This window comes from Polyodon spathula, chromosome 7 (genome assembly GCF_017654505.1).
Source record: "Polyodon spathula isolate WHYD16114869_AA chromosome 7, ASM1765450v1, whole genome shotgun sequence".
In the NCBI taxonomy this organism is placed as follows: domain Eukaryota; kingdom Metazoa; phylum Chordata; class Actinopteri; order Acipenseriformes; family Polyodontidae; genus Polyodon; species Polyodon spathula.
This window is the reverse complement of record NC_054540.1, coordinates 4,130,379-4,156,866: the sequence shown is the minus strand read 5'-3', so window position 1 is coordinate 4,156,866 and position 26,488 is coordinate 4,130,379. Positions and strand designations below refer to the sequence as shown.

The 26,488-nt window shown below is 38.0% G+C and overlaps 1 protein-coding gene across 5 annotated transcripts in view; it reads right to left on the bottom strand.

Annotated features, from left to right (window-relative positions):
• Positions 1 to 808: 808 nt before the first annotated feature.
• Positions 809 to 26,488, bottom strand: part of LOC121318025 (CCR4-NOT transcription complex subunit 2) — a 43,092-nt gene continuing 17,412 nt past the window's right edge. Inside the window, exons 2-16 of one of the 5 annotated variants that reach the window (XM_041254218.1) lie at positions 19,841 to 19,966; positions 15,562 to 15,634; positions 14,304 to 14,372; positions 13,248 to 13,395; positions 10,744 to 10,926; positions 9,406 to 9,485; positions 8,760 to 8,903; positions 8,390 to 8,514; positions 7,684 to 7,804; positions 6,035 to 6,191; positions 4,771 to 4,832; positions 4,614 to 4,663; positions 3,746 to 3,846; positions 3,087 to 3,237; positions 809 to 2,090 (exon numbers count right to left, since the gene is read on the bottom strand). In XM_041254218.1, the coding sequence (XP_041110152.1) occupies positions 2,004 to 2,090; positions 3,087 to 3,237; positions 3,746 to 3,846; positions 4,614 to 4,663; positions 4,771 to 4,832; positions 6,035 to 6,191; positions 7,684 to 7,804; positions 8,390 to 8,514; positions 8,760 to 8,903; positions 9,406 to 9,485; positions 10,744 to 10,926; positions 13,248 to 13,395; positions 14,304 to 14,372; positions 15,562 to 15,634; positions 19,841 to 19,966 (1,677 nt within the window). In that variant the 3' untranslated portion in view covers positions 809 to 2,003. The remainder of the gene's footprint in view (positions 2,091 to 3,086; positions 3,238 to 3,745; positions 3,847 to 4,613; positions 4,664 to 4,770; positions 4,833 to 6,034; positions 6,192 to 7,683; positions 7,805 to 8,389; positions 8,515 to 8,759; positions 8,904 to 9,405; positions 9,486 to 10,743; positions 10,927 to 13,247; positions 13,396 to 14,303; positions 14,373 to 15,561; positions 15,635 to 19,840; positions 19,967 to 26,488) is intronic. The other 4 variants (XM_041254219.1, XM_041254220.1, XM_041254221.1 and 1 more) reach the window with 4 other exon arrangements.

Sequence of the window (26,488 nt, the reverse complement as noted above, 5' to 3'; positions counted from 1 at the left end):
TTCAATTAAATAACCAAGAGCTCGATTGAAACGAAAACCGGAAGACCCTATGGCTCTCCAAGACCAGGGTTGGAGACCCCTGCATTAGAACATCTCTTAGAATAACAGCTGCAGACTTCTGTTCATAAAACCAACATTCATTAGTTATGGGGTTTTGCTATAGGTACAATAAAACACTCTGATCTGAAAGGATTACAAAAATAGTAATTATCAAGTACATCCCTAGAGCTCAAAACCAGACAATTCTAACATTATCTTTTGTACTCTTTGTCTGGCTTTAGGTGGTATTCTTACAACGTACAAAGCATTTGGTTAACTTCAGGTGTCCTGCACACTAATATGTGTAGCAATGTAGCTGTTAAATATGCAGCTAGCAATCAATTCAGTACATACCAGTGATATTCTGGATGGAACCTTGATATAAAGCCTAACACCTGTCTTTAAATACCCTTTAGTACAACCCCTTCAGTGGTTGTTAGCTGGTTTCACTATGGGCACACAAGAGGATAAAATTCCATTCACAGAATGTTGGTCTACTCTAAAATCAGGAGCTCACTTACTAAGTTCAGGTAAGAAAGGCCTAGCGCCATCTAACCAAAAAAACACATCTCCAGTATTTCTTAGAAAAATCTAGCTGTGTGCTTCCAGTTTATTGGAAAGATGGTTAATTTCTGTCTAGTAAGTTTGTATTTTCAAAAAAACACATCCCTATCCATTCATCTGCCTCCACGTAACACACACACACTCCCTTAATCCCTCTGATGGATGTGGTTGCACATGCGGTTTTAAATCAAAGTCAACACTGCAGTGAGGAGAGCTTTTCTACTTTATTACAAAGTGAAGAAGCTTTAACGTGGTCAGAAAATACAAGATTGTTTTTGTTTTTTTTTGTTTTTGTAATAATTTTTTTCCTATGAAATGCTGCTGTTCAAACAGCCAGAGTGAATTGTCTCAGTTCACTTCCTCGAGTCCCATCATGTTCACTTGGGTATGGATGTCCTTGGCTGCTGAAAATCTGGCCCTCTTATTTTTTGTAAGTGCACAGGGCAACACTGTGGTCCCCAGAGTAGCAGTTCCAGAATGTCCTGTTTCCATGTATTGCATCCATGCACACCTCCTAAAAATGAGGTACAGCTGGGCAAGTATTTTCCAAAATAGATGTCATATATATATAATATATACACATTCGTACATACATATCTTTATTCATGTGATGTCCAAAAATTAAAAAAATGTACACGTTTATTACAAAATCGTAACAAAGACTGGACAGTGTTTGCTCATTCTGGAAAGATGAAGCTCAGTAAATTACAACCCTGGAGAACCATCCAGAGGCTGTGGCAATAACTTTCACTTAAAACAGTCTTGTATTAAGCTAGGCAGAAAAAGCCCTTCGGAAAAGGAAGGTTTTGGGGTGGGGAGGAGAGTGGAGTAAAAACAAAGACAGGTTTACAGGCTGCTTTTCTTTCCAAACAAAATACGAGAAGGATCTTCACATTAAAAAATAAAAAAATAAAAAAATGCACAAACAATTTTTGTTTTTTATTACCAAATAGTGCTACAATAGACATTGCATTTTTTCTGGGTTTTCTTTTTCTCTTACACTTTGAAAAATTAAGCATAAACCTTTTATTTTTGTGTCAGTGTTCCTGCCTTTTGACAGATTATGGTCTGCCAGAGGTGTAAACACAATGTAGACCCTGCTTAATTAAAAGGAAATAATAATACAAGCTTTGGGTGTTGGGCAGCACAGCTAGTAAGGCAGGACCCTCTAAATGGTGAACCCTCTGCCTAAGTCAATTGCCAGATCCTCAAGGAATAAAAACCAGGATGCCTGATCCGCATCAGTTTCTGCAGTTTCCGTGAGTAATGTGCTGAGACAGCCATACCCCATGAACAGGGAAGTCTTTTAGAAGGCTTGCTGAGACAGCCATACCCCATGAACAGGGAAGTCTTTTAGAAGGCTTGCTGAGACAGCCATACCCCATGAACAGGGAAGTCTTTTAGAAGGCTTGCTGAGCTGGATTATAGTTGAAGGTTGACGGCACATGAGGCCTTTCTTCTAGTTTGTCGTATTCCAGGTGAAACTCCTGAAATGAAATAAGCACACACACATCAGGGGATCGGCCAGAACAGACGATTCTTAATACCATTCAAATCAAGATTCATATCTTGTTACTGAAAGAAATACAAACAAAAAACAGACTTGCACTGTACCACTTCCAGTGTGCTCATATAAACCAAACACACTGTTTATGCTTATAATTGTATTGATCCAGTCTCACAGAATGACTGGACTTTAAAATAACTACTGCACAAACAAAAACTGTTTGACTAACAATGTCTAGACATGCCTGTTTGCATTTGATGCCATTTGAGAAACAACAGATGGTATTTTTATGAGTGGCTGCCATTGTGTGGCAATTTGTGCCAGCGTGCTTATCGTCAAGACCACAATAAGTTTAAGCGCCCACATGAAGACCCAAGAGGCACAAGATGAGGAATGTTGTAGTCTGAACTACCTGTGGAAAACACTTACCAGCACGGTTCCATAACCTTGCAAATCCTTTTTAAAAAAAGAGAACAAAAAAAAAAAATGTAGTCGTCTCTAATGATTTTACCCCAGTTTTCTCCCCAGTTTGGAATCGCCAATTGTATTTTATTAATCCTGGTTCACCGCTGCAACTCCCAGGCGACTCAAGGAATGGAGGCTGACACACACGCGAAACTTGTCCCTGCCGAGCCCTCTTTTTTCACACTGCAGATCCACAACAAAGCCATCAGACCCATAGTGCTGGAGGACAACACAGATCTGAATGGCTCCACAGCAGACCCGCAGGCACCCTGTCAGCCACAGAGGTTGCTGGTGCACGATGAACCGCGTAATGCCCTGCCGTCCTAAACCCTCCATACCCGGAGGGCCCATACCCACTCAGGTAAACCCTCTCGATTTCACATGTTGCCTGCCAACTGGTTCTGGTCGGTAGGGCGATAGAGGGTTAGCCCCTTCATCCTCTCAGTAAGGGAAACCAAAATTGCTTGCAGGGAAATTAGTGTATAAAGGTAGTGGATACTCAAACCAATACCTTTACCTTAGCTACCTTCCTCCAGTTAAGACAATCAAAGAAGTAGTACGTCCCCCTCTCATAGGAATTGGTCTTCATTGTTGGCTCCATTCCCGGCGCCCTGGTAATCCACACTCTCTCTTCTTTGTGGTACCTCCAGTCTCGGTTGAATCTTATAAGCAAAAAGGAGAAGAACAAGGAAGAGTTTAAAAATCAGAAGAATTATAATATATTTATAAATGTACAAATACATACAGGTTTTGCACTGATATTTTTTATTTTAAAGTGTCATTGTTAGTAGTATTTTAAATATGGTATGTGTCAATTAAAGTAAAATTTAAATAAATATAAAAACATGATTATACTCTTAAAACAAGGAATCCAACTAAAACGGGATTAATACCAGGAACTCCCGGCTTGCTTCCCTCTATGTAAACTGAACCTTGTACTCTTAATGTACAAGCCGAGGCAATTAATGTGTGAAACCTAGACTACAGGTGTAAAAAAGCTTCTGTTAATCTGACACAGAGAAGTCTTACGGGGGGGGGGGTATTCAATACTCCTTGTATTTCATAGTGAAGGTTTTTGGCAGGACAGACTAAATATTACTTTCAGTGAAGAAACCATTTCCAGACAAACAGCGACAGCTCTTTATAACCATGAATGTGTTTTATACGTACAGCTCTACCGCCGCTAAAAGTTGTAAAAGGTCTCCTCCGTTCATGTAGTACAAGTAGAAAAGAAGATCTTCTCCGTATCGGGACAGTTTTATTGCAGCCAGCTGTACAGGTGAATAAATTCAAATCAGATTACAAGAAAAACAAGAATACTAAAAATTAGCAACAGTGTATCAATTGTATCTATGCTGTCCAAATGCTAAAAACCTCATTAAAATATATATTATACATCATAATCACAATAATAACACAAGTGAGGTATAAAACCTTTACGGGACCAACAAAAATATTGTGGCTTTCTCAATCAAAAGAATTCTCTCGTCAAGTTAAAAATGTGCTGAAAAGACTTTTAGCCAGATGAAATCTCTGGGAATATGAACACAAACATTTTACACTTCGATCCAATAATCTAATAAATTGTTTTTCTAAAGCCCCAGAAGACGCAGTGCTGCTTATTACTTTGGTACAAGCGAGTTGAAGACACTCCAATTAGAGAACACTGGTTGAAACTGTCCATTCATTAAAAGGTGAACTCAAATGAAAGCACACAGCTTTTTATTCTTGCTGATGGTTTTAGTTTTCAAAGTTTTTGTTTTAAGACGTTTTAAGCAAAATACTAAGTGGTGGTCACCACTGTTTACCTTTTTAATGTTCTTGTACAATTTCCATACAGTGGAAAGCGTTTGTTTGAGGAGGGAAAGCAATCTACTTTTTTGTCCAGAATAGGAATTACAGAAGAGCAGTATATTTCACATCTTACACAACATATTTGGTAAGCAATTTCAACAGAAAGTAGCAGTTTGTTTAATTCAGAAAAGTAGCAATTAGAACAGACTTTGTCTTTAAACACAGTAACTAAATCTGTACACACCTTATCCCTTATGTGAATGTTCGTTAAATACTCGGATGGAACATGGAAGTCTGAAACAATAAAACACCCATCAATATACACACACCCACACACACACGGAGGAAGAGACAGAGATTCTGTGTATCACAGTAAATATATTCTGTACTTATTCACTTACCAATATCTTGAGGTCGACAAGGGGCTGATGCCCATGGTGATGCAAATTTGGGATAGAGATTTCTGTAGAAAAGTAAAACTCGATTAGAATTATTTTTGTTTGATTGTTTTTCCAATATACAGCTGTGTTTTCTTTTATATACATACTTGAAAGAACAGTTTATTTTATTTAGTCACCAGCAACATTTTGTCAGACTGTAAAAATGATGTGAAAAGAACAGTTCAAACCAATCTCATTCACTCTCAACAGCATAACCTTCAATTTGAAAGGAAAGGCAGTTTCACGCTGTCCAACTAGCCATTAAACACTATCTAAACTCGTCTGAAATAGAAAAAGCCCCAGAGTGAATGCCCTCTGTATATTTACTATTCAAAAGAGCTGCTCTCAACAGCATCTGAACCCTTTCTTTTATACTTGCTCCTGGAGGTAAGAAAGATGTTGGGATAATAGATCCTGGTCAATACTAGTAATTGTTATAAATATATACATATTCTAAATATATAAATATATATATATATACTATGATACGAGATATATATAGCTATATATATATAATAATGATTAATATATATCATATACATATCGTCCTATCATTTCGTACATGTTTTGACTGGACAGGGGGTCCTGCAATATTAAATGTTTTGTTTATAGCAGGGACAGCATTAAAGCCTCCTTGCCAAGGTAATTGCTTTTGTTTAATTATTAACTTAATTGTTATCCTAAATGCACCTGGTAATTATTGAAAATTAGAGCCAGGTGCAGGGTATAAAAGGGAAGCAGTCAGTCTGCTCTATGCTGCTGCTGATGTTGAGTGAAGAGCCCGACGGAAAGTCGTAAAGGTCTGTTTAAAACCTACGTTTGGTTTTACAAAAATCTGTATTAGTGTTTGTTTTGGTGTTATGTGTCAGGTAAACTACTTAGCTGTCTTGCACGTTAGATAGGGACCTGCATATGGGTAGTGAGTGCTCAATGAGAGCTAGGTGGTTGTTTGGTTTGTTTGTTTGTGTTTTGAATAAAAAAGTACACAGAAGCGCTAAAATCAAAGTTATCTCTGGGGCACGTTTTTATAGGGGCACATTAGCATATTCTCTGTTAATCATGTGGCCACAGCCCATTGGCTATCTGCACCAAACATCAAAACGATCTGAATTTGTTCTTCACAACCAATATTAACATTTATGCCTAGGATTCCTGACTTAAGGGGCCCTTTTTATATGCAAACTCCTGATAATACGCTAGCAAAGCAGTCATGAAAACTACTTACTCTGGAGAGTTGAGATTGAGACCTAGTGTTGTCAGGTCACTTCCTAATGCAAGGTGTACCATTCCAGGGTCCGTCTCCGCTGCCCGGATGAATGTTAACAATCCGATCATTCCAAACTGGTCCGTTACCATCCCTGAAGGAATGTTAGTCACCCGGCCTACAAGGGGAAAAAAGTGACAGGGCTGCAGACACTGTTGCTTCTTCATAGCTGTATTAAACTTAGCAACACTTTTGGAACTTTATTTCATTTATATAGACAGAAAAAGAATACTGTACAGGCATTTTATTGGCATTCTTTTAAATAAATAGTTAAAAAGAGAATTTAACTTTTTGGCTGGTTTCAGATACCGGCAACCCTCGCTAATATGAGCGTAACCATCGATCCTGTGACCTGTGGATTAGAGAGCGGGTGGTAGAATATGCTTGGAGTTTACTGCGGATAGATATAAGGGGTGCACTGATAATCGGTAGCCTGTTGGCATGGCAGTGATATAAGGAAACAAAGCACTATTGGTTATCGGCAATTTTTGTTATTTCTTCAAGCACATAATTGAATGTTTGGTCCGGTACACTTACTGATGACGCAAGAACACGGAGACAGTAATGTTTCTTGCAGTGCTGTGTAACGTGATCAGCCTGCAATAAATATGTCTCAAAAGAACAGCGTTAGGATTTTTTTTAAAATATCTGAAGACAACAATAGGATAGTGAGTTGTGTGAAGCAGAGAGCAGACTTGAGGCTACATTAAACCCAACGATGAACTGTGAGTAGAATATTATTCTGATGCTTTAATTAAAAATTGGTTGAATCCTAAATAACACAGGTGGTTAAGTTATTACTATATTGCACAATGCACGTTAAAATTGATCTTTTGTAATTTATGTTTATCTTGACTGCGGGTGTATTCGGCAGCATTTAAGCAGAAATTTATTATGCCATGTTTTGTTAAGTAAATTCAAGTTTGACTGAATTTCGTAATCGGAAATTTTACAATTATGACTTTTGATTAAGTGAATAAGTTGTGCTGCATTTAAGCAGTGTGTGCTTAAAATAAGAATTTAAGCAAAGTTGTAGTTAACATTGCATAGGCTACATTTCTATTGTACAGGTAAAAGTTATACTATGCAATATTTGACAGCATGTGGCTACAAAAGTTAATGTCAAATTATATATTTTTTTCTACAGAAGTCTTTTTACTAGTACAAATGCAAAATGTTATTTGTGTGACTGTTCTAAAACAAATGTATAAATAGCTGTCAAGCACACAATGCAATACAAAGTTATTCTTTGTATTCATTTTCTGAAGTAAATGTAAGAAGTAAACAATACCTGTTCATTGTCATAAATACCAGTAAAATATATCTGCTCATTTAACATCTATAAATTATAAAAGTTTATAATATAGGCCCTATGTCTTGTTCTAGTAATCTACAATAGCTTACCTGTCTTATTATCGGTATACTACTAGTATCAGCCGATATGGGTAGATAATCATCGGTTATTGGTATTGGCCAAGAAACTCTTTATCGGTGCACCCCTAACAGCATGGTACCAGATTCCATTCTGATTGTCACCTGAAGTGCTTGCCTGGAACGGGTTAAGAATGGAAATGCCAGCAGTGGCAGACATTGTGGCAGGAAATGCTTACCGTCCGGTAACACTTGAATGCCTTTCTTCTGCTGGTTGTTGTTTTGCACAGTCGAACCCTTGTCCCCGGGGAATTTAGGTCCATCTGTATTGGACGCATTTTTGCCCGAAGAGTTCAAGTTCTAAAAGAAACATGCATGTTAGTAACCAAAACCATATTCACGTGTGACATGCAGACAGGCATCTCCTGATATCCCCAAATCCTAACACTCAAGAATTTGTGCTAAAGAATCAATGTTTAATCACAACTGGATCAGCAGTTCTCTAGAGGCTTGTAAAACTAACAAATCGGAATGCAAAACTTGATATACCCGTTTCCATTATAAAAACGTATTATTATTGTATATTTGTTTATAAGAATTAAACAAAATGTAAAACTGCCCTGACTTATTCTGTAGATTTATCTTAAATGCAGGATGATGCAACAGGAAGAGGAAAACTCAACAATGATCAGGAACTCCTAGCTTGACTAAACGAGCTTCCCCTTTGGAGAAGAGTTTGAATACGGAGATCCCCTGTACAAAAAGTTGCAGTAGTTCAGCCAATTCATTGGCAACACCATTAAAGTGTAACTGCAGACCAATAGCCAATTCCTGCTTCTGTGATAACCCCTGGAGAAAACACTTTTGTATTACTTCAGCACCTCTGTAAGCTATGCAATGCATCAAATACTAAGGCAAAGACTTCTAGGTTAGAGGTGTACGCACGGATTTACTGTCGTCGTTACTTGACGTAGGATCTTTATAGCTGGAGCCTGGCAATGCAGGGAAATCCTCGTTGTGGATGGAGAAATCTTGAGACTGTTCACTTGCTGGTTTTGTTACCATCCCAACTGCATGAAAAAGAAAATGCACACACACAATTAATCCGCATGTTAAATGCAAATGTGTGCATGGAGTTGTTATTTTTGATTTACTCAATTTATCAACTCTTCCACCATAAGGGATGGTCAAACAGAACCTGCTGATCTCTGCTTTGGACAGTCCCCAGAAATACATAAGGCAAGACTTTGATTAACAAATACAGGATTGAACAATACAAAATAATAAATCATGTTTTTGTCCACCTCTTCTTTACCTTCAAAAAAATGCTCACCATAAGGAGCCCTCCCTGCCAATGGATTTAACAACGGAGTTGGATTGCCGCTTCCTTCCCTTCTACTTCTGTCCGCTAGTGCAGGAAAGTCTGAGAGGTCCAACCCCGTCACATTTTCACTCCCGTCTGAAACAGATTGAATAAACATCAACAATATCCACGCACTGATGTGTAGGGAAAGAAAACATCTACAAACGGACTCGAGAGTTAATACAAAAGTATGCATGAAGACCTGCCATTTTCTAAAATTGCAGTCAACACACTTACTTTCTGGCGAGACTAAAATACTGCAACCTTACATCTTTACCATTGAGTGTGCAAAATGTATTAGGACTATTAATAGGGCATAGCATAGGGCATAGGCAGATGGAAGTTAGAAGACATCAGATTTTCCCTCAAGAAACACTACCTGCAATAGGATTCTGTTTTTGTACATTGCATCTGTCATACTTCAATAACTGGTGTGACTTGCAGGTATAGTCAGACTAATCCAACTGCACAACTCTGTTCTACAAGAGCAACTTTAATAAATGACTGGCTAAATTCTGCGCTTGTGGGAGTTGTATTCTTCTGCGAGTGAAAGCACACCGTCTCTATTTGCTTAGCCTGAACTGCTGAAGGAACTCACCTGTCCCATTAAAAATGTTGCTCGATAACGAGTTGGTCATCCCAAACGACTGATTCCTGTTCATTCCAAATCCAGACATACTGCAGGACAGAGACGAGAGGACTAAGGAAGTGCAAAGCGCTCTGTGTTCATTACTGCAGGTCTTTCATGGCTTTTTGATTTTGCACAGGTTTACAGTTAATAAAATGCAATGGCACTATTTTCCCCCAAAGTATATCTAAGGTCCAACTATAAAAAAAGGATGTAAGTAGACTCTATAGTATTACCGACTTACATGGTTAAAGTTTCACTTTTCTGATCGAGGCTTTTGACATACAAGGGCATCCAAGTCGAAAGTGAGTCAAGTACCCACGTGTCGGGCTGAATAGTACTAACATTGGTATAAAATCAACAGAAAGGTGCATGCTTGGGGTTACGGCTGGGCTAATTCACAGCCTTTCATGCTTTCACCTCCGGAGCCCTGGGCTTGAATCAGGCTTAAGTGAAAAGAGATGGTGAATCAGGTTTTTAGCTGAGCATCTAAGGTTAATTCCTTGCTAAAATTAATGACTTCTGTTGCACCGTCAATAGCAGATAGAATCATGCATAAGAGAGAACTGCAATCTGACACACAGCATAATCATTGTTTGGAGAGGCAGTAAAACATTTCACTTTACTGGGTTGTAATCAAAGCCTTTAAAATGTAAAAAATGCATATAAACACTGCACAAACCCTTTGATTTAGTTTCTTTCTGTTTATAAACACAGGACCAAAGTGCAGATTGCACTGCCAAGGGAATACAACTAGGAATAATTCCCAAGCTGGAATGCCAAGCCTCCGAGCAGGATGAAGCACTGCATATGGCTTGCGATTCTGCACTGAGAAATGGTTGAGGATCCCTAGGAGGCTCTACACCTTAATGATAGCGGCAGGTGTTTCTAAATGGTGGTCTGACCATTTTTTGCCAAATGTTAATGACTCCAAAGCATTTATAAAGCACATTAAGAAAACAAAAGCAATTCCTGTAGCTTTATGGTAACTGCATTAATCCCTACAGCAACAGAAATCAACAAGTAAGAATCCAGATGTCAATTCTTTAAAGGGTAGATTATTGCCCCCCCCAAACATCCTCTTTACCTTCAGAATATGCTCTTCTTTTTAGCAGCCACTAAAATAGGGTTTCTCAAACGTTCTTGTCTTTCAGTCCCCAATGATAGGAAACAGCTTTATACTGCCTTGTGCAAAAGCTTTTACTTCTCTAAAGCAATAATATCATGTACAAAATATGTACCACCCTCCCCCGAGCTTTAAACCAATTGCAAGTGCCAGTGACATGCTTGCGAGTTCAGGAGCCTGACCTGTTTATGGTAAAGGGCTGCCGAGAGGGCTGTTGCTTTGGCATACATATTATGCTGGGCGAGCTTCTGTTTGGACTGCCTAACCCTGAACTGCTTATACTGTTCGTCCGTCCTGGCATGCCGATTCCCTGCCCGACCTGGGAGTGGTTCATCATATTCCTGGGATTCATGGGCAAAATGCCCCTGCAAGACAAAAAAAGGAAATTTGCCATTTTAAGTCCTTCTTACAAATAAGAGTTTGGCACCACCTGTAGTTGTGATGGCAATTCAACTATAACACTGTTTTACTGCAGATTAAATCATTAAGAGGGTAAACTCCTTGGAATCCTAAAATACCCTGAATGTACAGAGTCAGTGATGTATGAAAACATAAAACTTAAATTGGGCTGTAATATGAGCAGGGTACATTATTAAAATATACATGTAATGAGCCGTTGCTAAATATACTTATGTTGAAGGGGGAGGCATTAGGACTTAATAAAATCTTGCAAAGAATATTAATAATATAGTCCTGAAGACAAACTGAGTCAACTTAATTTAAAATTTATACAGATTTAAAAAAGCAAATAAAATGGACTGGAGATGGCTAGAGCCTTAGCAGTGTCTTATTTAGAACGCAATCCTAAAATCGCATGTGTGTCTGACTAAAGTGCTGGATGAAATAATACTACAACAGGTGCCATAAAATCACTAATGGTGGGGCATAACACTCATTCACACACTGAGGCAGAGAACATGAAGTGGGCATTAATATGTACCCCTCTATTTTCTATGCTCCTCTCTCTAACAATAATTGAACAAATCAACTCCTATTACCACTGCTATTAAATTAACTTCATTAAAAACAAATCAAGTGGATGGCTTTCTTAAATGCTTGAATTATTTGGCTCCACAGCACATGGCAAATAAATTTGTTACACAGTGTTATCAAATCCTTTATTTATTTTTTGTTCCTGGGTAGTAAGTGTTATTTCCTAATTGCTTATGCCTCAAAAGTATAGAAAATGGCTATTATTCCCTACAAACTTTGCTTTTGTGACCAGGACAATGATATTTCAAAATATCACTATTTCCAATGGGAAAATGGGCAAATGTGTGTCTTTTCGTTCACAAAGTCAGAAAAAAACATATGAATCCAAATTAACATGTATTTATACTAAAGTAATACAAAAATGACTACAAAAGATTTAGAAGCGAGTAGTTTGAGATTTACGATTATACTGTATTTACAGTATAATCGTGAATCTCAAAAAACTACTCTCTTCTAAATCTTTTGGAAATAGTGATATTTTGAAATATCACTGTCCTGGTCACAAAAGCAAAGTTTGTGGGGAATAATAGCCATTTTCTATACTTTTGAGGCATAAGCAATTAGGAAATAACACTTACTACCCAGGAACAAAAATTGTGTTACATAGTGTAATGAGCTGATCATGCTGCTGCCATAATATCTCCATAATTCATAAACCAAGCTTAATATTTGTATTCGAATGGGGGAAAAAAAAAAAGCCACATTGAGGATTTAGACACAAGCTAAGTTTCCAATGGCACACATTCTGTGAACTGGACAGGTCGGGTACACAAAAGGGCAGCATTTCCGTGTTCACAGTGGATCACCACTAGTATGTGAATAACTGATCTGCTTTATTTATAGTCACTGTCCGCAGTGTCAGGTTTCGGTGTAGTTAGTAAGATTTGCATTCTCAGAATTACTACATTTATTATAACATCACCAGAAGCACTATGTTGGTGTTAACAATCAAATGATATACTCATTTAGATTTATATATATTTTAAAATGTTCAGGACACTAAAAGTTAGTCACAAATGCTTAATTTGAAACATTAAGCATGAACCGCTGCTGTGCCGAATAGGACAGAAATTAATGCGCTTTGCTCTTCAGTGGCTGTAGTTTTAAACGGAGGGTTCTGGCATCACGGCACAAGTACAGTTGGGTGCTTTTTATTTGTAGTTGTAAACATGTACACCTGATCTCCAGTAAACGTAATTTTAGCATATTACAAAAATGTTAATATGGTTCAAAACATGTGTTTTAAAGTTAACTTGAAATGGTTAAATATGCAAGAAAATAAGACTGAAGACAATCGTGTTTATAAAACTACAAGTCTACAGCCAAAAGCATCACCCAGAATTTTATGATTTAGACAATTAAAAAAAAAAATGACCAAATTTAGATCTTATTTATCATGTAATCAAAGAAACTACAAAATTATATTGCAATGATAGTACAGTACTTAATGTTGGATTTTGAAATGTCACATTTAATTTTTCTGTATATGGAAAACTATGATGCAGTATTTAATTAAATATGTTAACGTAACATTATTCAGGAGTTTTTATGACGCAGAATGGGTTAGTTCTATAGGGTAATGCAAAACGTTTGTCCATAGCTGTAGTTTACAGTTGGCAGTGCTCTCATCTAACTAGTTTGGCCCTCGCTCTGTATACGCCCCTCCAGCTCCCCCTCTCGCTGCCAGGCCTACCTGCTTGGTGACGGTGGAGTATGGAGAGACATGGTCGGCACTCCTGTCGTCGGAGTTACATGGCTCTGTAACTGGGGACCTTGTGATAAGCTGCGATTTAACTGAGGGTTGTTGTTGCTCATCCCCCTCATTTGGACACCTAGTGCACCTGTGTGAAAAGACAGAAATCCATTTAAAAGCAGACCATTCATTTACTGCCTGTGACGTCAACCTGGTGTGGAACAATGTTATTCAGAATAAACAAATCAATCTTAAAAAGCTCAAGGACAGGAGTACTTTTTTTGTTTTTGTAGTTTAATCCAACACACAATTTGTTTTTTCTATATGAAAAACAACAGAGGCTCTTCCAGTGAATATACATACAGAATTAACTTATTTAGGAACACTATTTGTAAAAAATTAATGTATATAGTGATTACACCCATTACTTTTACTGTATAAAAATGTAAAAGTTTGAGCCCATATGACCTTAACAAAAGAGCTGGTGGTTATATATATATAAATACTTTAGAGGGGGAACTTGGTCTTTTTACACAATTGAAATACACAACTACACATTAAAAGGGTAGCAGAATAAACACTTTTTTAGCATAGTAATTCATTTCAGTAGCAGGCAAATAGCATTTTTAAACGCAAGACACACTTTTTGCTTAACTGAACCAATCCATCTTTCATAGCACCTCTGTCAAATAATCTTATACCTAAACTACAAGACGACAAAAGCAGCAAAAAAATCTTTGGAAAAGCAACCATATAAAGAGCTTTGTCCAGGTCATGTTACTGGTTTCAAACTTTGAATTAATCACAAGTGTGCATTGCTTACCCCTTGATCACAGATTAAAATGGTTTTCAAAGGGCATTCCTCACAATTAATGAAAGTTTATGGAAATACCACCTTTAGAAAACCCCAAACCATCAAATTTATTTCCAAAACAAACAAAGACGTGCCACTTCTACTGCAGAGTGCCACTGGCAATCGGGCTTGTACCCTCCCCTCCAGCCTCCCTATTACTGTTACTTAAATGCACTGCTATGATACAGCCCTGTGTAACAAACCTGCCTCCCCCCTCGCCAGGGCATCCCATCTTGCCTCTTCAATTTTCTCTATTATGGAACGCTCACAGCCTAGAAGGGGTTTAACGGAAAAAGAAAACAGTCAAGCAAAAAACAAATAAAAATCACCGAGTTAGTTCACCCAAAATAAATAGTCAAAATAACAATCCACACACACAAGCCCCTAGGAACTCTGTGTACACATTTGTTTGAGAATCCAGCTTGTACTGTCAGTCACAAGAGTACAGTGTGGTAAACTTTTTTTTTTTAAATCTGTGAAGGCAGGAATTTAAATCTACCCCTTTTCTAGTTCACCATTTCAAATTATTTCTAAAGCGTGCATAGACTATTCATTTATCTAGGAAAGTGGTGTGCAAACTTTGTATATGCTGCCCCCTTTTCTTAGCATACATAGTGTTGGGCCATCCCCCTCCCCTCACTTTTTTTTCTTACACTTGGAGATTCAACATTAACCTAACAAATCTGAAAAGTATTATTCAGCAATTAAATCTGAAAACACAAATTTGGGTTTTCACAAATATTTTGCCAACACGTTTGATTTGTCATTGCAAGCTGCAGAGCTGCCTTTGGACTCCGAACCAATCCCTCCGCTTCTCCGCCTCCTCTGCATTGCCAATTTATTGTTATTATTATTAATATTTACATATTTAAAAAAAATAAGAAATGTGTTTGTTAGCATTTATGTATTTAGCTAAATCTGGACTTTTCTTTGTTAAATCTAGGAAAAAAAAATACATGATTTACATTGAATCCGGGAAAAACCTATTCAAATATTGGTTTTTTGGATTTTTTTTTTTCTTTTTTTTAATACTTGGAGCCACATACATGAAAGCCACCATTTCGGCTGTTCACTGAAGTTTCATGGACACTTGCCACTTCAAACATCATTTGTGCATTTCATTGTCAACGGCTCATTTGAAAAGGTAAGAACTTGGACTAACTAGCTGTCATTTATGTATTTAAATTTTCTATCCTTAATTTTTTTGTTTACAGAACTGTCCCTTTAGTCATAGCCGTGCCCCCTCTTACTGACTCCACGCCCCACACTTTGTGCACCACTGCTCTAGGGTATGCATGAAATGAAGGATGGGATACAGCAACTATATCTAAAACACTGAACACGTGGAATCTACAGGAGGCAATCAATTACCTTTATTTTATTTTAATGTTTTATCTCATCATACTAAGGAGAGCCATGTCAAAGCCCACACAGAACATACAACACAGACGAAGTACTTACTTTGTGGGCCGTATAAACTTGCACCTAACTGAGACAGTTGACCTGACGTTGATGGTGATGGAGATTGCAGCATCTAGAAAGGAGGCAATGAAGTGTTTAGTCAGGACCAGCATCCAGTCACAACACATCAGTAGAGGCATGCAATGATACAGTGCAACAATCTGGGATAGTTGAAACAGCTGCAGAGTTGATTTTAGCAAGCCACCAGGAAAAAGCTACTTAAAATCACGAAGACAGATGACACTGACAGTTGGTGTAGAAATTTGTTTTCTACTTTGTTACATATTGATTGCAGTAGCCATTATCAGGGCTCCCGACTGACTAAAATGGTCACCAATGTCACAAAAAAAAAAAAAAAGCTGCCTCTTTTTAAAAACGTGTCATTATTTAATAAGTGCTGTCAGTCTGTAAGGGAAAGAAAAGCCAGGGTAGCACATGTTTTAAACTGAAGTGCGAGAAGGACAGTAGCAATGTGACCAAAGGCAAATGCCTGGAAGTCCAGAGTTGATGTACGAAAACTAGCAGAAACGCCAATTTTTGGAGTACCATTGTGTTTAACATTAGTTTAAGATGAACAGCTGCACTCGAGACATTTTAGAACTACAATTTCTCAGAACAGGACTTCACTAAACTACTGTAACACTGAGTATGCAAGCTGCAGCATGCTATTTCACGTATTACAAAATGGACACAATTAAAAGTTGCAGTCACCAATTCCATACACAACACTAGCAAATTATCTTTAATCTTAACATGCTGAGTTTGTTGCCATCATCAGCTGCGTAGACAAGCGAGTACAGAACATTAAGTTACTGTTTTAGTATCACTGTGTGTCTTATACCAGTTTGTCAGAATTTCCGATTATTCAGAGAAGTCAAGTGGTTATAATTTAGAAAGTAAGTTTACCACATCAATGCACCATCTCTCACAAACAGAAAGGCACAGGAAGGTGAAATTGCATACGGTTGTTAAGGGAACCACAGGGACGCATATGCCAGTTATTAATTTGTCACTAGGGGGCGCCACTGTGGTTACTCCACACTACAGTCATGGTTCTCCCCAGGAATTCTGTACAGCTGGGCGGCAGAACCGTCTGGGAGCACTTAACAGAAAAATAAAACTTGCCTTACCTTAAATTTATAACAAAGAATTTTAACAATGCATTGTCTTTAGTTGACTGTATCTAGTTGCTCTTTTATGTTCTACATTTTCACTACTGTTTTTTATTATGGTAAGTTACCGTGCTTATTTAGGCACTCTATGATTTGACCTGGGAAAGATAACGTAGGGTTATTGGAGTTCACAAAAAGGGAACTTTGCTTCCTTTTTAGCTTATTGCTTCATTTAAATTGTTTTCTTTGTTATGTAAAGTTTTCAGGGCATTTTGTTAACATGTCTTTGTTTTTCACTGTTCTACATTTTTTTTAATGCAACTGTTCATTAACCAATTTTTTGTTTTTTACACAACAGTACCTCGCACACATTTGGTGACCATAACTGTTGCATGAACTGGAGTGTAATAATCAAGCACCTCTGCACTTAAGCATTTGTATATCAGCTGGTAAGTGTTCAGCTATTATTGCATCATACCTTTCTTATTTTGAAAACCCTGCATTGTCACTATTATTGTGTTTAAAATTATTTTATTAGCACTCATTTTTAGCCTCTCAAAGTGTTTAACAAAGAAAACCTGCCCCTTCGACTCTCCGATTGGTTAAATATTGGGTCGTGACGTAACATAGCTGTCGTGGTTTGAAGATTTTTTTTTATTTTTTAACCCAGCAGCACACAAGTGATCTAGTCTGCTAGAAGCAAAATCAGTCCTCTTTGTTAAAGGCACAGTAGGACCTGCAAGCCGGGGGTGATCGCAGGCATGCCCGGATGAAAAAACGTGGAGAACCCTGACAGTGCCGTGGGTATAAATATTCCCGTCACTCACAAGGCAGTTTAATCAAACAACATGAAGCTGACAAGTGTGCAGAGATGTGAACTGGTCAAATTTTTTTTATTATTATTTATTTATTTTATTTTATTTTTTTACAGCAAAGGAAGCAATGTCAAGGTAGTGCTCAGGGAATACCGTAGGGTGCACAGCACTTTCCTTGTGAATGGCCACCTTGTTCACCGGACCTTACACCAGCAGACTGTTATAGGGGTACCTGAAGTCACGCGTGTACCCAGGGAACCCTCGCACAATTCCAGACCTAAAGGATGCCATGGTCCAGGAGGGGGCCAGCATACCTGATGAGATGCGTAATGGTGCCGTAATGTCCGTTGTCACACGAATGCAATTCATTCTGGATCATGGAGGATCACATATTGAACACTTGTGATTATCAGGAGGTAGGTCACAGTAGCGTCCCCTAGTGACAAATTAATAACTGTAGTGTTTATGGTTCCCTTAACTGTATGCAATTTCACATTCCTGTGCCCTACTGTTTGCGGGATATGGTGATGTGGTAAACTTACTTTCTAATCATCCTGTATATTAACGCATATTAGTCAGCTGTACAAAGCAGTAACATCAAACTACTTCTTAAACATCTGTTTAGTACCACAGAGAATACTTGGCAATGCAATTACATCTTTACTGTGGCTTAACACTTACTAAAAATCTGATGTGCAAACGGATTGCAGGAACTGACAAAGCACCCACCAAAACACCAGAAATCAGCATACATATGAGGCTGAGCATTTTTCTGAATCTATTGCAATACAGCAAGCACTGCACACAAATCACACTGTTCCTATTTCATAGTTTGCTATGATGACAACTTGTTTTAATACTGTAGAAATGGCAACATTTGGATTTAAAAAGTCAATAAATCAAGTGTCAATCCAACTTTATTTTCTTTTTACTTGCTGCCATCAAAATAGCAAACAATAGCTGTGCAATTACATTGAAAATGGCAAGAACAAAATCTCCAGCACCCAGTACTTCTACCTAAAGCAGCAATACATGCACCAATTTAATGGTCACAAGAATCTTTATGAAAAACCATTTTAGCCAAAATAAAAACTTCACTTTTTTTTTTTATATTTTACCCAGGGTCACGTTTCTAAATTAAAACTACTGAAGACATGTTCAATGTTGAATCATTTGTGGAAACAGTAAGCCCACCTTACTGCTTACAGGACCCTGGCACATTAAAGTAATTGATCTCTGCAAGCCTCGTTTAACCACATGAACTTCAGTGAACATTCAGTTTAGACTTAAATAGGCCTATACACCCTTCGAACCAAGATCCAAACACCTGCTTTTACCCAGCATGTAGCAATAACACTTAAACCACACCAAGGAAATGATACCCAGATTACTGCTCCCCAGGCTAAAAACAGAAAGAGACCATTGTTTTCAGTTCCCAAAATAAATGTGGGGTTGAGACTACACTAACTCACAACAACCAAGCAGGACCGAGTAATGACAATAATGTATTAACCAAAAGAGCTGGTGGTTTAAGAGACTGCTGGTATTAATACAAGATGATTACTCAAAACAGAACAGCGACTTCCGTTCAAAATAAAAACAGAAGTTTCTCGCATCATCTCTAGTCTATCGAGCAAACTTTAACAAAGCAGGAAAAGATGAAGTGTCCACAGTGTGCAGCAATTCTGTACCAGTTTAAACAGACTGAGAATAAACAGACCCATTACCACATAGCATTTATAACTTTCCTCATAATTTCCCCCCCAAAAAAGGTCTGCTTTCCCATCTTAATACCTCTCAGTTAAACCAAAAAGTACTAGTCGTAATCAACTTTCTATTGTCTCGAAGGTCTACACTGATTTCACAAAAAAAAAAAAAAAATCTCAAATCGCTATCTTTTTAACCCTGCTTGTAACTGGATTGCTTGCAACACATCAGGAGATAAGAGTTAGCAATGGTATCAGCCCTGGAGCCCATGTGACCAGATAAAGGGGGTGTTCTTGTTAGGACCCTGAGATCTTTCTCTTTGATCACTGCACACTGTTAATAGCTCTATACAACTGGCATGCTTCTCATCAGATACTTAAATGACAAGGACCTTATTTCACTGGAGTTACTGACAAAGGTAGAAAAAAAAAAGCCCAACACAAGGATTTAAAACTCATATTACACTTTGGAGTATAGAGTCTGACACACTGATATTTTGGGCTAAAGAAGAATTGAACAAACTGGATAATTCTCTATGTGTATGTAAATCTGCAAAAACTATTTCCAGATTGGTCCTTCTGCACAAGCGTTCTTCAGTACAGGTTAACAGCAGGCACGGCAGAGGTCTGACCGGCTTGCACTTACGTCTTTTTCTGACCGATGAGGTGGGAAGATGGACGACTGGCTGTAGTACATGCTGTCATCGTGGTAGTCGCTTTCGACCCCCTCTACAAACTTCTTTCTTGAAGCACCAAACATGCTGTTTGTCACCTGTATTAGGAGGAAGGTAAAGAAGGTTTAAATCCTCAGACTGCCATGGATCAGACAGAGGGCTACACCGAACTAGAGAATAAAAAACTGGAGGCAAGAAGCTAAATCTTTGTGTACAGTACAGCGTGTCCTTTCAATAGTCAATCGGAACTCGATCTCCTAGAATTAAAACTACATACCAGAAGCACAGCAAATACAACAGCAAGTTTTTTTTCATTTTGCAAGATTGTGATGTGTATTTGTTTGGGCGTTTACTTCTGTAGGACTTCTCACACTGACCGATCTGCAAGTCATCCCATGTGTTGATTGTTACCAATGTTCCCACTGCATACCAGTTAAGTCCATTCCAGGTTTATGAGCAGAACAGATCACAGTATAAAACCTGATCAAAACAGCCACATCACATACATACATACCTGCAATAAGTAATGGCTCCAGCATATTGCAGCAGGACATTCAGACATTGCAATTTGACAGATTAAGACTACTACTATTTGTACTGTTTATGTCCATTTATTTGGTATACAATATAATCTAGAAGATATGTCATTTACTTTAATCCCTTCAGTTCTAGGGGATGTACACACTTTCCCGCAGACTGCGAGTAACCAATCATTTAAAAAAATGTCTTGCGTGTGGGAGGGTTTAATCTCTAGACATATGTGAATGGTGTATCGGTCACGTCACTTAAATTGTGCATGACTGACATTTAAATTAGCCAATAGGAGTTACCCATGTTGTTCAGTCTAGAATCCAGGAAGTCAGCAAACTAAAGTCCATTATATTGCGGATCGTGCTTTGATCTGAGCAACTTCTGATAGCTACAACATTTAGGAGATCCAAGGAGCTATTTTGGCAAACTCGATCTTATTTTCTACAATTCTTTTCAGAGCTAAACAATTGCTATTGGATTGCTGCAGGCTGTCCTATTTTGTACCGTACATATTCTAGTACATATCAGTGGCACAGTGCCCGGCAGGCTATGAGTGACCAATTGCTTCCACAATTGTAGGACATGTTGTTGGATAACATGGAAAGAAGTTTTAATGCTATACAAGATACACGTTTCCAGGTTTGTACACACTGTTCGTTTTAAAGGAGATCAGAGGAGGTACAGTAACTGGTAAATGCGAGATTGCAAGATTGTATTTATTTGCACTGACAATAACCGCCTGACTGCTGGAATAAACACGTTGCTGGAGGAACCGATGCGCTCAAGAGATAACATAGGTTAAGCACAAAAGAAAAAAAGGCCACACCAAGATAACACCATCTTAGGCAGTGTCAATGGCTATTTAATCAAGGAGCGCTCAGCTCACTTTCTCTCTCATTCAGACTAGTAGTGGAGACTTGTCGAGGATCAAACCTACAGTATGCATTATATTCTTTTGTTCTGTTTTGAACTTAAGTTTTGCTCCGTGCAGTTCGCATATGAAAAAGTGTGCTATGTACTGTTTTGCTTAGTTTTCTTTTTTTCCCAAAATCTGCTTGCTCTGTAATGGGAAAATGATTCCCTGCATAAACTGAATAAACCAAACTAAAGAAACCAAATCTGAAGAAAAGGACTCTGCATTTCTTTGCATCTAGTTCACATCAAGAAACAACTACTCGCTGCTACTTCAAAAACTTCTTCACATGTGTGGGAGGGTTTAGTCTCACAGACTTTGTGAATAGTGCACCCGTCACGTCTCTCAAATCGTGCATATACGATTTCTCAGTGTTGTTCATTCGAAACGAAAAAGGTAAAAACGCAGTTGTGTATAAACATGTTTTTTTGTATGGTCCCCTTAGAGTTAGAAAAGCTTTGAAGTACAAAATGTTTTCGTTTTTGTGAAGTACTTTTTGAAACTAGCACAAAGCTTGACAGTTATTTTGCCAATTTGAAGTTTTCAACTTAGAATAAGTGAGGTGGTAATCCTTAATTTTGAAAATGAAAATTGGCATGTTATACTCTATGAATTCCAAGAGAGGACCAGGGTAAGGGGGAATATGTAAAAAAGTCAGATAAATTAATCCCGTTTTAAAATGCCATTATACACAGTACTATATTTCACACAATTACTGTTTGGAGATTCAGCTTTTATTAGAGAGCTCCCCTAAATCCCTTGTTTAGAAAGATACAGGGTATTAATGCTTGTGAGAGGGTAGCCATCTGCCGTGTGGGTGCGTGTATTCGCTGCTAAGCGACAGGAAGGAGATCGAGATGGAGGTTGAAGCTGATACGCCCTGCAGGCGAACAAGATTTATTTACATATCAAAACACACTGAACAGCTCACTTGACACTACCAGCAATGGCAGCGCACGGATCACATACAACACAGTGTACAAAAACTCTGGTGGGGATCTACAATCTCTGAACTAATGTTCTCTGTTCAATAATAAACTAACATTGGTGAAGAGGTTGATCATGGCGGATAAACGGCTAAGGCAGATATGTGGCAGATTACTGCATTTAAATCAAATATGCCCTGAAACTAGTGCTGGATATCTGCAGGGTCTTTACAATACGATACAGTAAATGAAGCATGAAACATAAAAACCACATAATTGACTCATTTGTTTGTGCGAGTGTTTGCAATAACACTGGTAAAGCACTTTTGGTCAAATAAGCTTCACGGTCTGCTTTGCTTTTGTTTCCTGTTTATTCTTTAAAATAAATATATTTAAATCCAATTGCTGGTGGGTGTCACTTCAGGAGCAAGTTGGTTGCTAATACTATCATATTCAACTGCTTAAAATACAACAACTTGCTAAGACACTAAAGTGATACTAAAAGAGTAACTTAATGTCTGTACCCGCTGGCTTGTTAATCTATGCAGCTGATGACTGCGATGAACTCAGCATGTTTAGATTTAAAATATTTTGTAAGTGTTGCCTGGAATTGTTGATGGCACCTGTGATTGTGTACGGTTGTAACATGGGCACTAGCATGCTGCAGCTCCCATGCTCAGTGTTAGTGAAGTCCTGATCTGACATCATGCAACAAAGACAGCTCTTACAAGTTACTGTTTGTTTTTTGCAGTGAGTTGGTTCTGCTATTTACAGTATTAAAAACACTATTTTTACACAACACTGGCTCACATTTGGTCTCTGTCACAACTGTTGCATGGAACTGGGGTTACTGTATTCTGCTGGAGTTAAACAGCACCTATCTGTGCTCACAAGCACAATGAAATTGTTATTTTTATTACTGTCCATCTCATGCTTCAGTTTATTAAAACATGTGATGAAACAAGGGAGAGGCAGTATTTGAGCTACAGCCCAAGCCTCGAAAAAAGTTCTCCCTTTTGCCGCAAATTAAGAAATCCTTTAATATTTTACATCAGATTCAAAAGACCAGGGGTGGGCATCAACACCACCCTGCACACTGTTAAGGCCATTCATTTTTTAGCTAGTCACCCTGAAGCGTGACATAACCAACTCAAGAGTACGCCCCTCTTGTAGTCGATCTACACAGATTAGCACACCAATACAGTCCATACAGTCCTACCTGTACATGGCCTGCTTGGATTTGAAAAAGCTGAACAGACTTTAATCCAAAAATATCCTGTCCAACATCAAACATAGATTCATAATGCAGTCAAAACCTAAATAAGACAACACTTCCATTGAAATCAACGCAGGATCATGGAAATTGCGCATTTTCCAAGTTGCTCCCGCATATCTGCAACTTCCAGTGCGGGAAAATCCCGCAGAGATATTTTAAGACAAAAAAGCTGCTGTATTTTCCAACCAATTTAGAATGCCTGAAACGCTACAACAATCTGGTTAAAATAAATAAATAAAAGTAGTGCTGGATATTTTAAGCATTATAGAATACAGTACACTGCAGTAAGTAAACAGTTTTGAAAAAAATGGATGATATTAAATCTATCTAGGTGTTTTGCAAGCGGTGACTTTTGCTTTAACTCTTAAAACTCAGGCCCATTCATTTTGGGGCGCCAGCTCACTGAAGGTTAAGCACATATTACTCAGGCACCATAAAAGACACCTAAAGATTCGGGGCTTTCCAAAGACATACTTAGCATGTGTATGCAGCACTCCTAGCCGGAACTACGATCGCCTGAAGTTAAGACTCTCATGTGACAGAGTTAACAGCTTAGGTTTTGTTTTGAGTCTATTGCTCTGTCATTGTAGCATTGTGTGTGTAATATATTATATATATATATATATATATATATATATATATATACACACACACACACACACACACACACACACACACACACACACACACACACACACACACACACACACACACTAAGGCACGACAGGGTGTGGGATATACTGTAATACAAAACACACCCGGGGCGTGTGGATAAGTCATGAGGCGAAGATTTGTGCTAGAAAGTCGTTATTTGCATGGAACACCAGGTTACTTATCAAACTGACTTTGCAATTTACAGCTTGGTAACATGGAGAACTACTGGGCCAGTGTTAAGAAACAATTTAAAACAATGCAGGGCACAGCAGAAGACATGATACCATCATACCTGGACACATTTAAAAGGTATGGCAGGAACTGTCGAGATGAATTCATAAATGTTCAGCATCAGATCATACAGCTGCGCAGGGGGTGGGTCCAGTGGCAGCAGGCAGGCAGACCGAAGAACGGACAGCGGGAGCAACGGCAACAAAACATCTTGTAACCCCAAAGTCTCTTTTAAGAGGGACCCAAATCTTTTGTGAAACGCTGAAAGTTTAAGAGATATTTTTTAAACTACTTATTTTCAAAATGGGACAGGGAAACGCCGTAGTTCAGGGAGAAGGAACAGAGCGATCAGAATGGCGAGTTTTGAATTTATTTGAATAGTTACTTTTGTTTTTTTTCACTGCTTTAATTAATCATGGTGTCCGATTCAGATTCATTCAATATCTCATGTACACTTCAAAAGTTCAACATTTACATAAATCTTGGTCATATTTATTGCAATAAAATTCCAATATGTCTGTCGTTTTTGTTTTTAATTCTAGTGTATGGATATCTGCCAGTGATTTGCCCGTTTTTGAAAAAAGTGCCAACCCGTGGTGATATGCTGTAATAAACACCCCCATGTAACCTATTTTGACCAATCAGGATAGAGTAATTAAAATACCCATATTATTTATATATATATATATATATATATATATATATATATATATATATATATATATATATATATATATATATATATATATATATATATAAAAAGCTTTTGGTTATCCTGTATAGGACATTTATTTCATTCACTTGACAGAGACCTCAGTTTGTAAATGCAGCCATCAAACCACAGGATACCAATAAAGGTGCTTTGTAACAATCAATTCTTCAGCAGATTTTGGCAGTCTTATACTATCTGAATTTGCCACAGAAGGCAAGCTACTACAGCACTGCATACAATAATTAAAATCTGTTTGCTAAGATGACTGGGAATTGAGTGATCTAGAATTCACACTGTGTACACTGCTGAAATGACAGAATCGCTTCTATATCATCCAGAAGAGTAAATACTCAACCACGATCAATAGTACTAGCAAAATATATACAATATATTAGAATAGACGGAGGTGCCTGTCCATACATGTGTCAAATATACAAGACATTAAAGGGCATCTGTAACATGAAAACAAGAGATCACTATGACCTACATTCACTGCAACATACAGAAATATACCTCCATTTACCCCTAGATTCTGATACTCTCAATAACTTAAAGAATGTCCTTTTCAAGTTTCATCATTTGGTAAGTGCGACATACTGCCAGAAGCCTCCATTTACACCTATATTCTGATACTAACACTACACGGTGCCAAAGGATGTCCTAGGTTTCATCCCAACTGGACCAGGAGTTCTCTAGTCTAGACATATGCAGCATTCGAAAGTGATGCATACATAAACATGTGCTCAACAGCTCATGCTTCCTAGATACAGTACAGATTGCATACTGTAAGCCAAACACACTTACAAACAAATGAGAAGACAATAGTAGCATGCTACAGCAGCAACTGAAGCATACTCACCTGCTAGATTACTGGTGGACAACATGGGCCCGGGTCACTCAAACTTAGCGAAATGCCCTTGTCTTAAACAAATCTCACTATTATCTGCAAGTCTCCAGAGCACATCTAATTATTACACATTCACTTGTTTCGATATCCTTATGATCAGTGTTCCACTGAACTGACTCCACTTCCTGCAGAGAAGCTAAATAGTAGTTTATCTGCATCCAAGCACATGTAATATGAAGTTTAAAAGATTAAATGGAGGTAAACAGTACAGTAAGGGATAGAAATAAGACTCGCACTGCAAAGCAGTTGAATCCATTCCTGGTTTTACTAGGTTTAAAAAGACACACTGAGCTTGTTACCAATACACTGTGGTGGATTGGGTGAAGTTGCTATGCAATAGGAGTCTTATTTTCATCCGTGTACAGTCACAAGAGGCAATCGAAAGCAGTGAGAAGGTTACAGCAGGGTGTCGACCTCCCCCTTAAACATGTGGAAAAAATTTAGCTGTCAGGAAATTTCCCCATTTCACT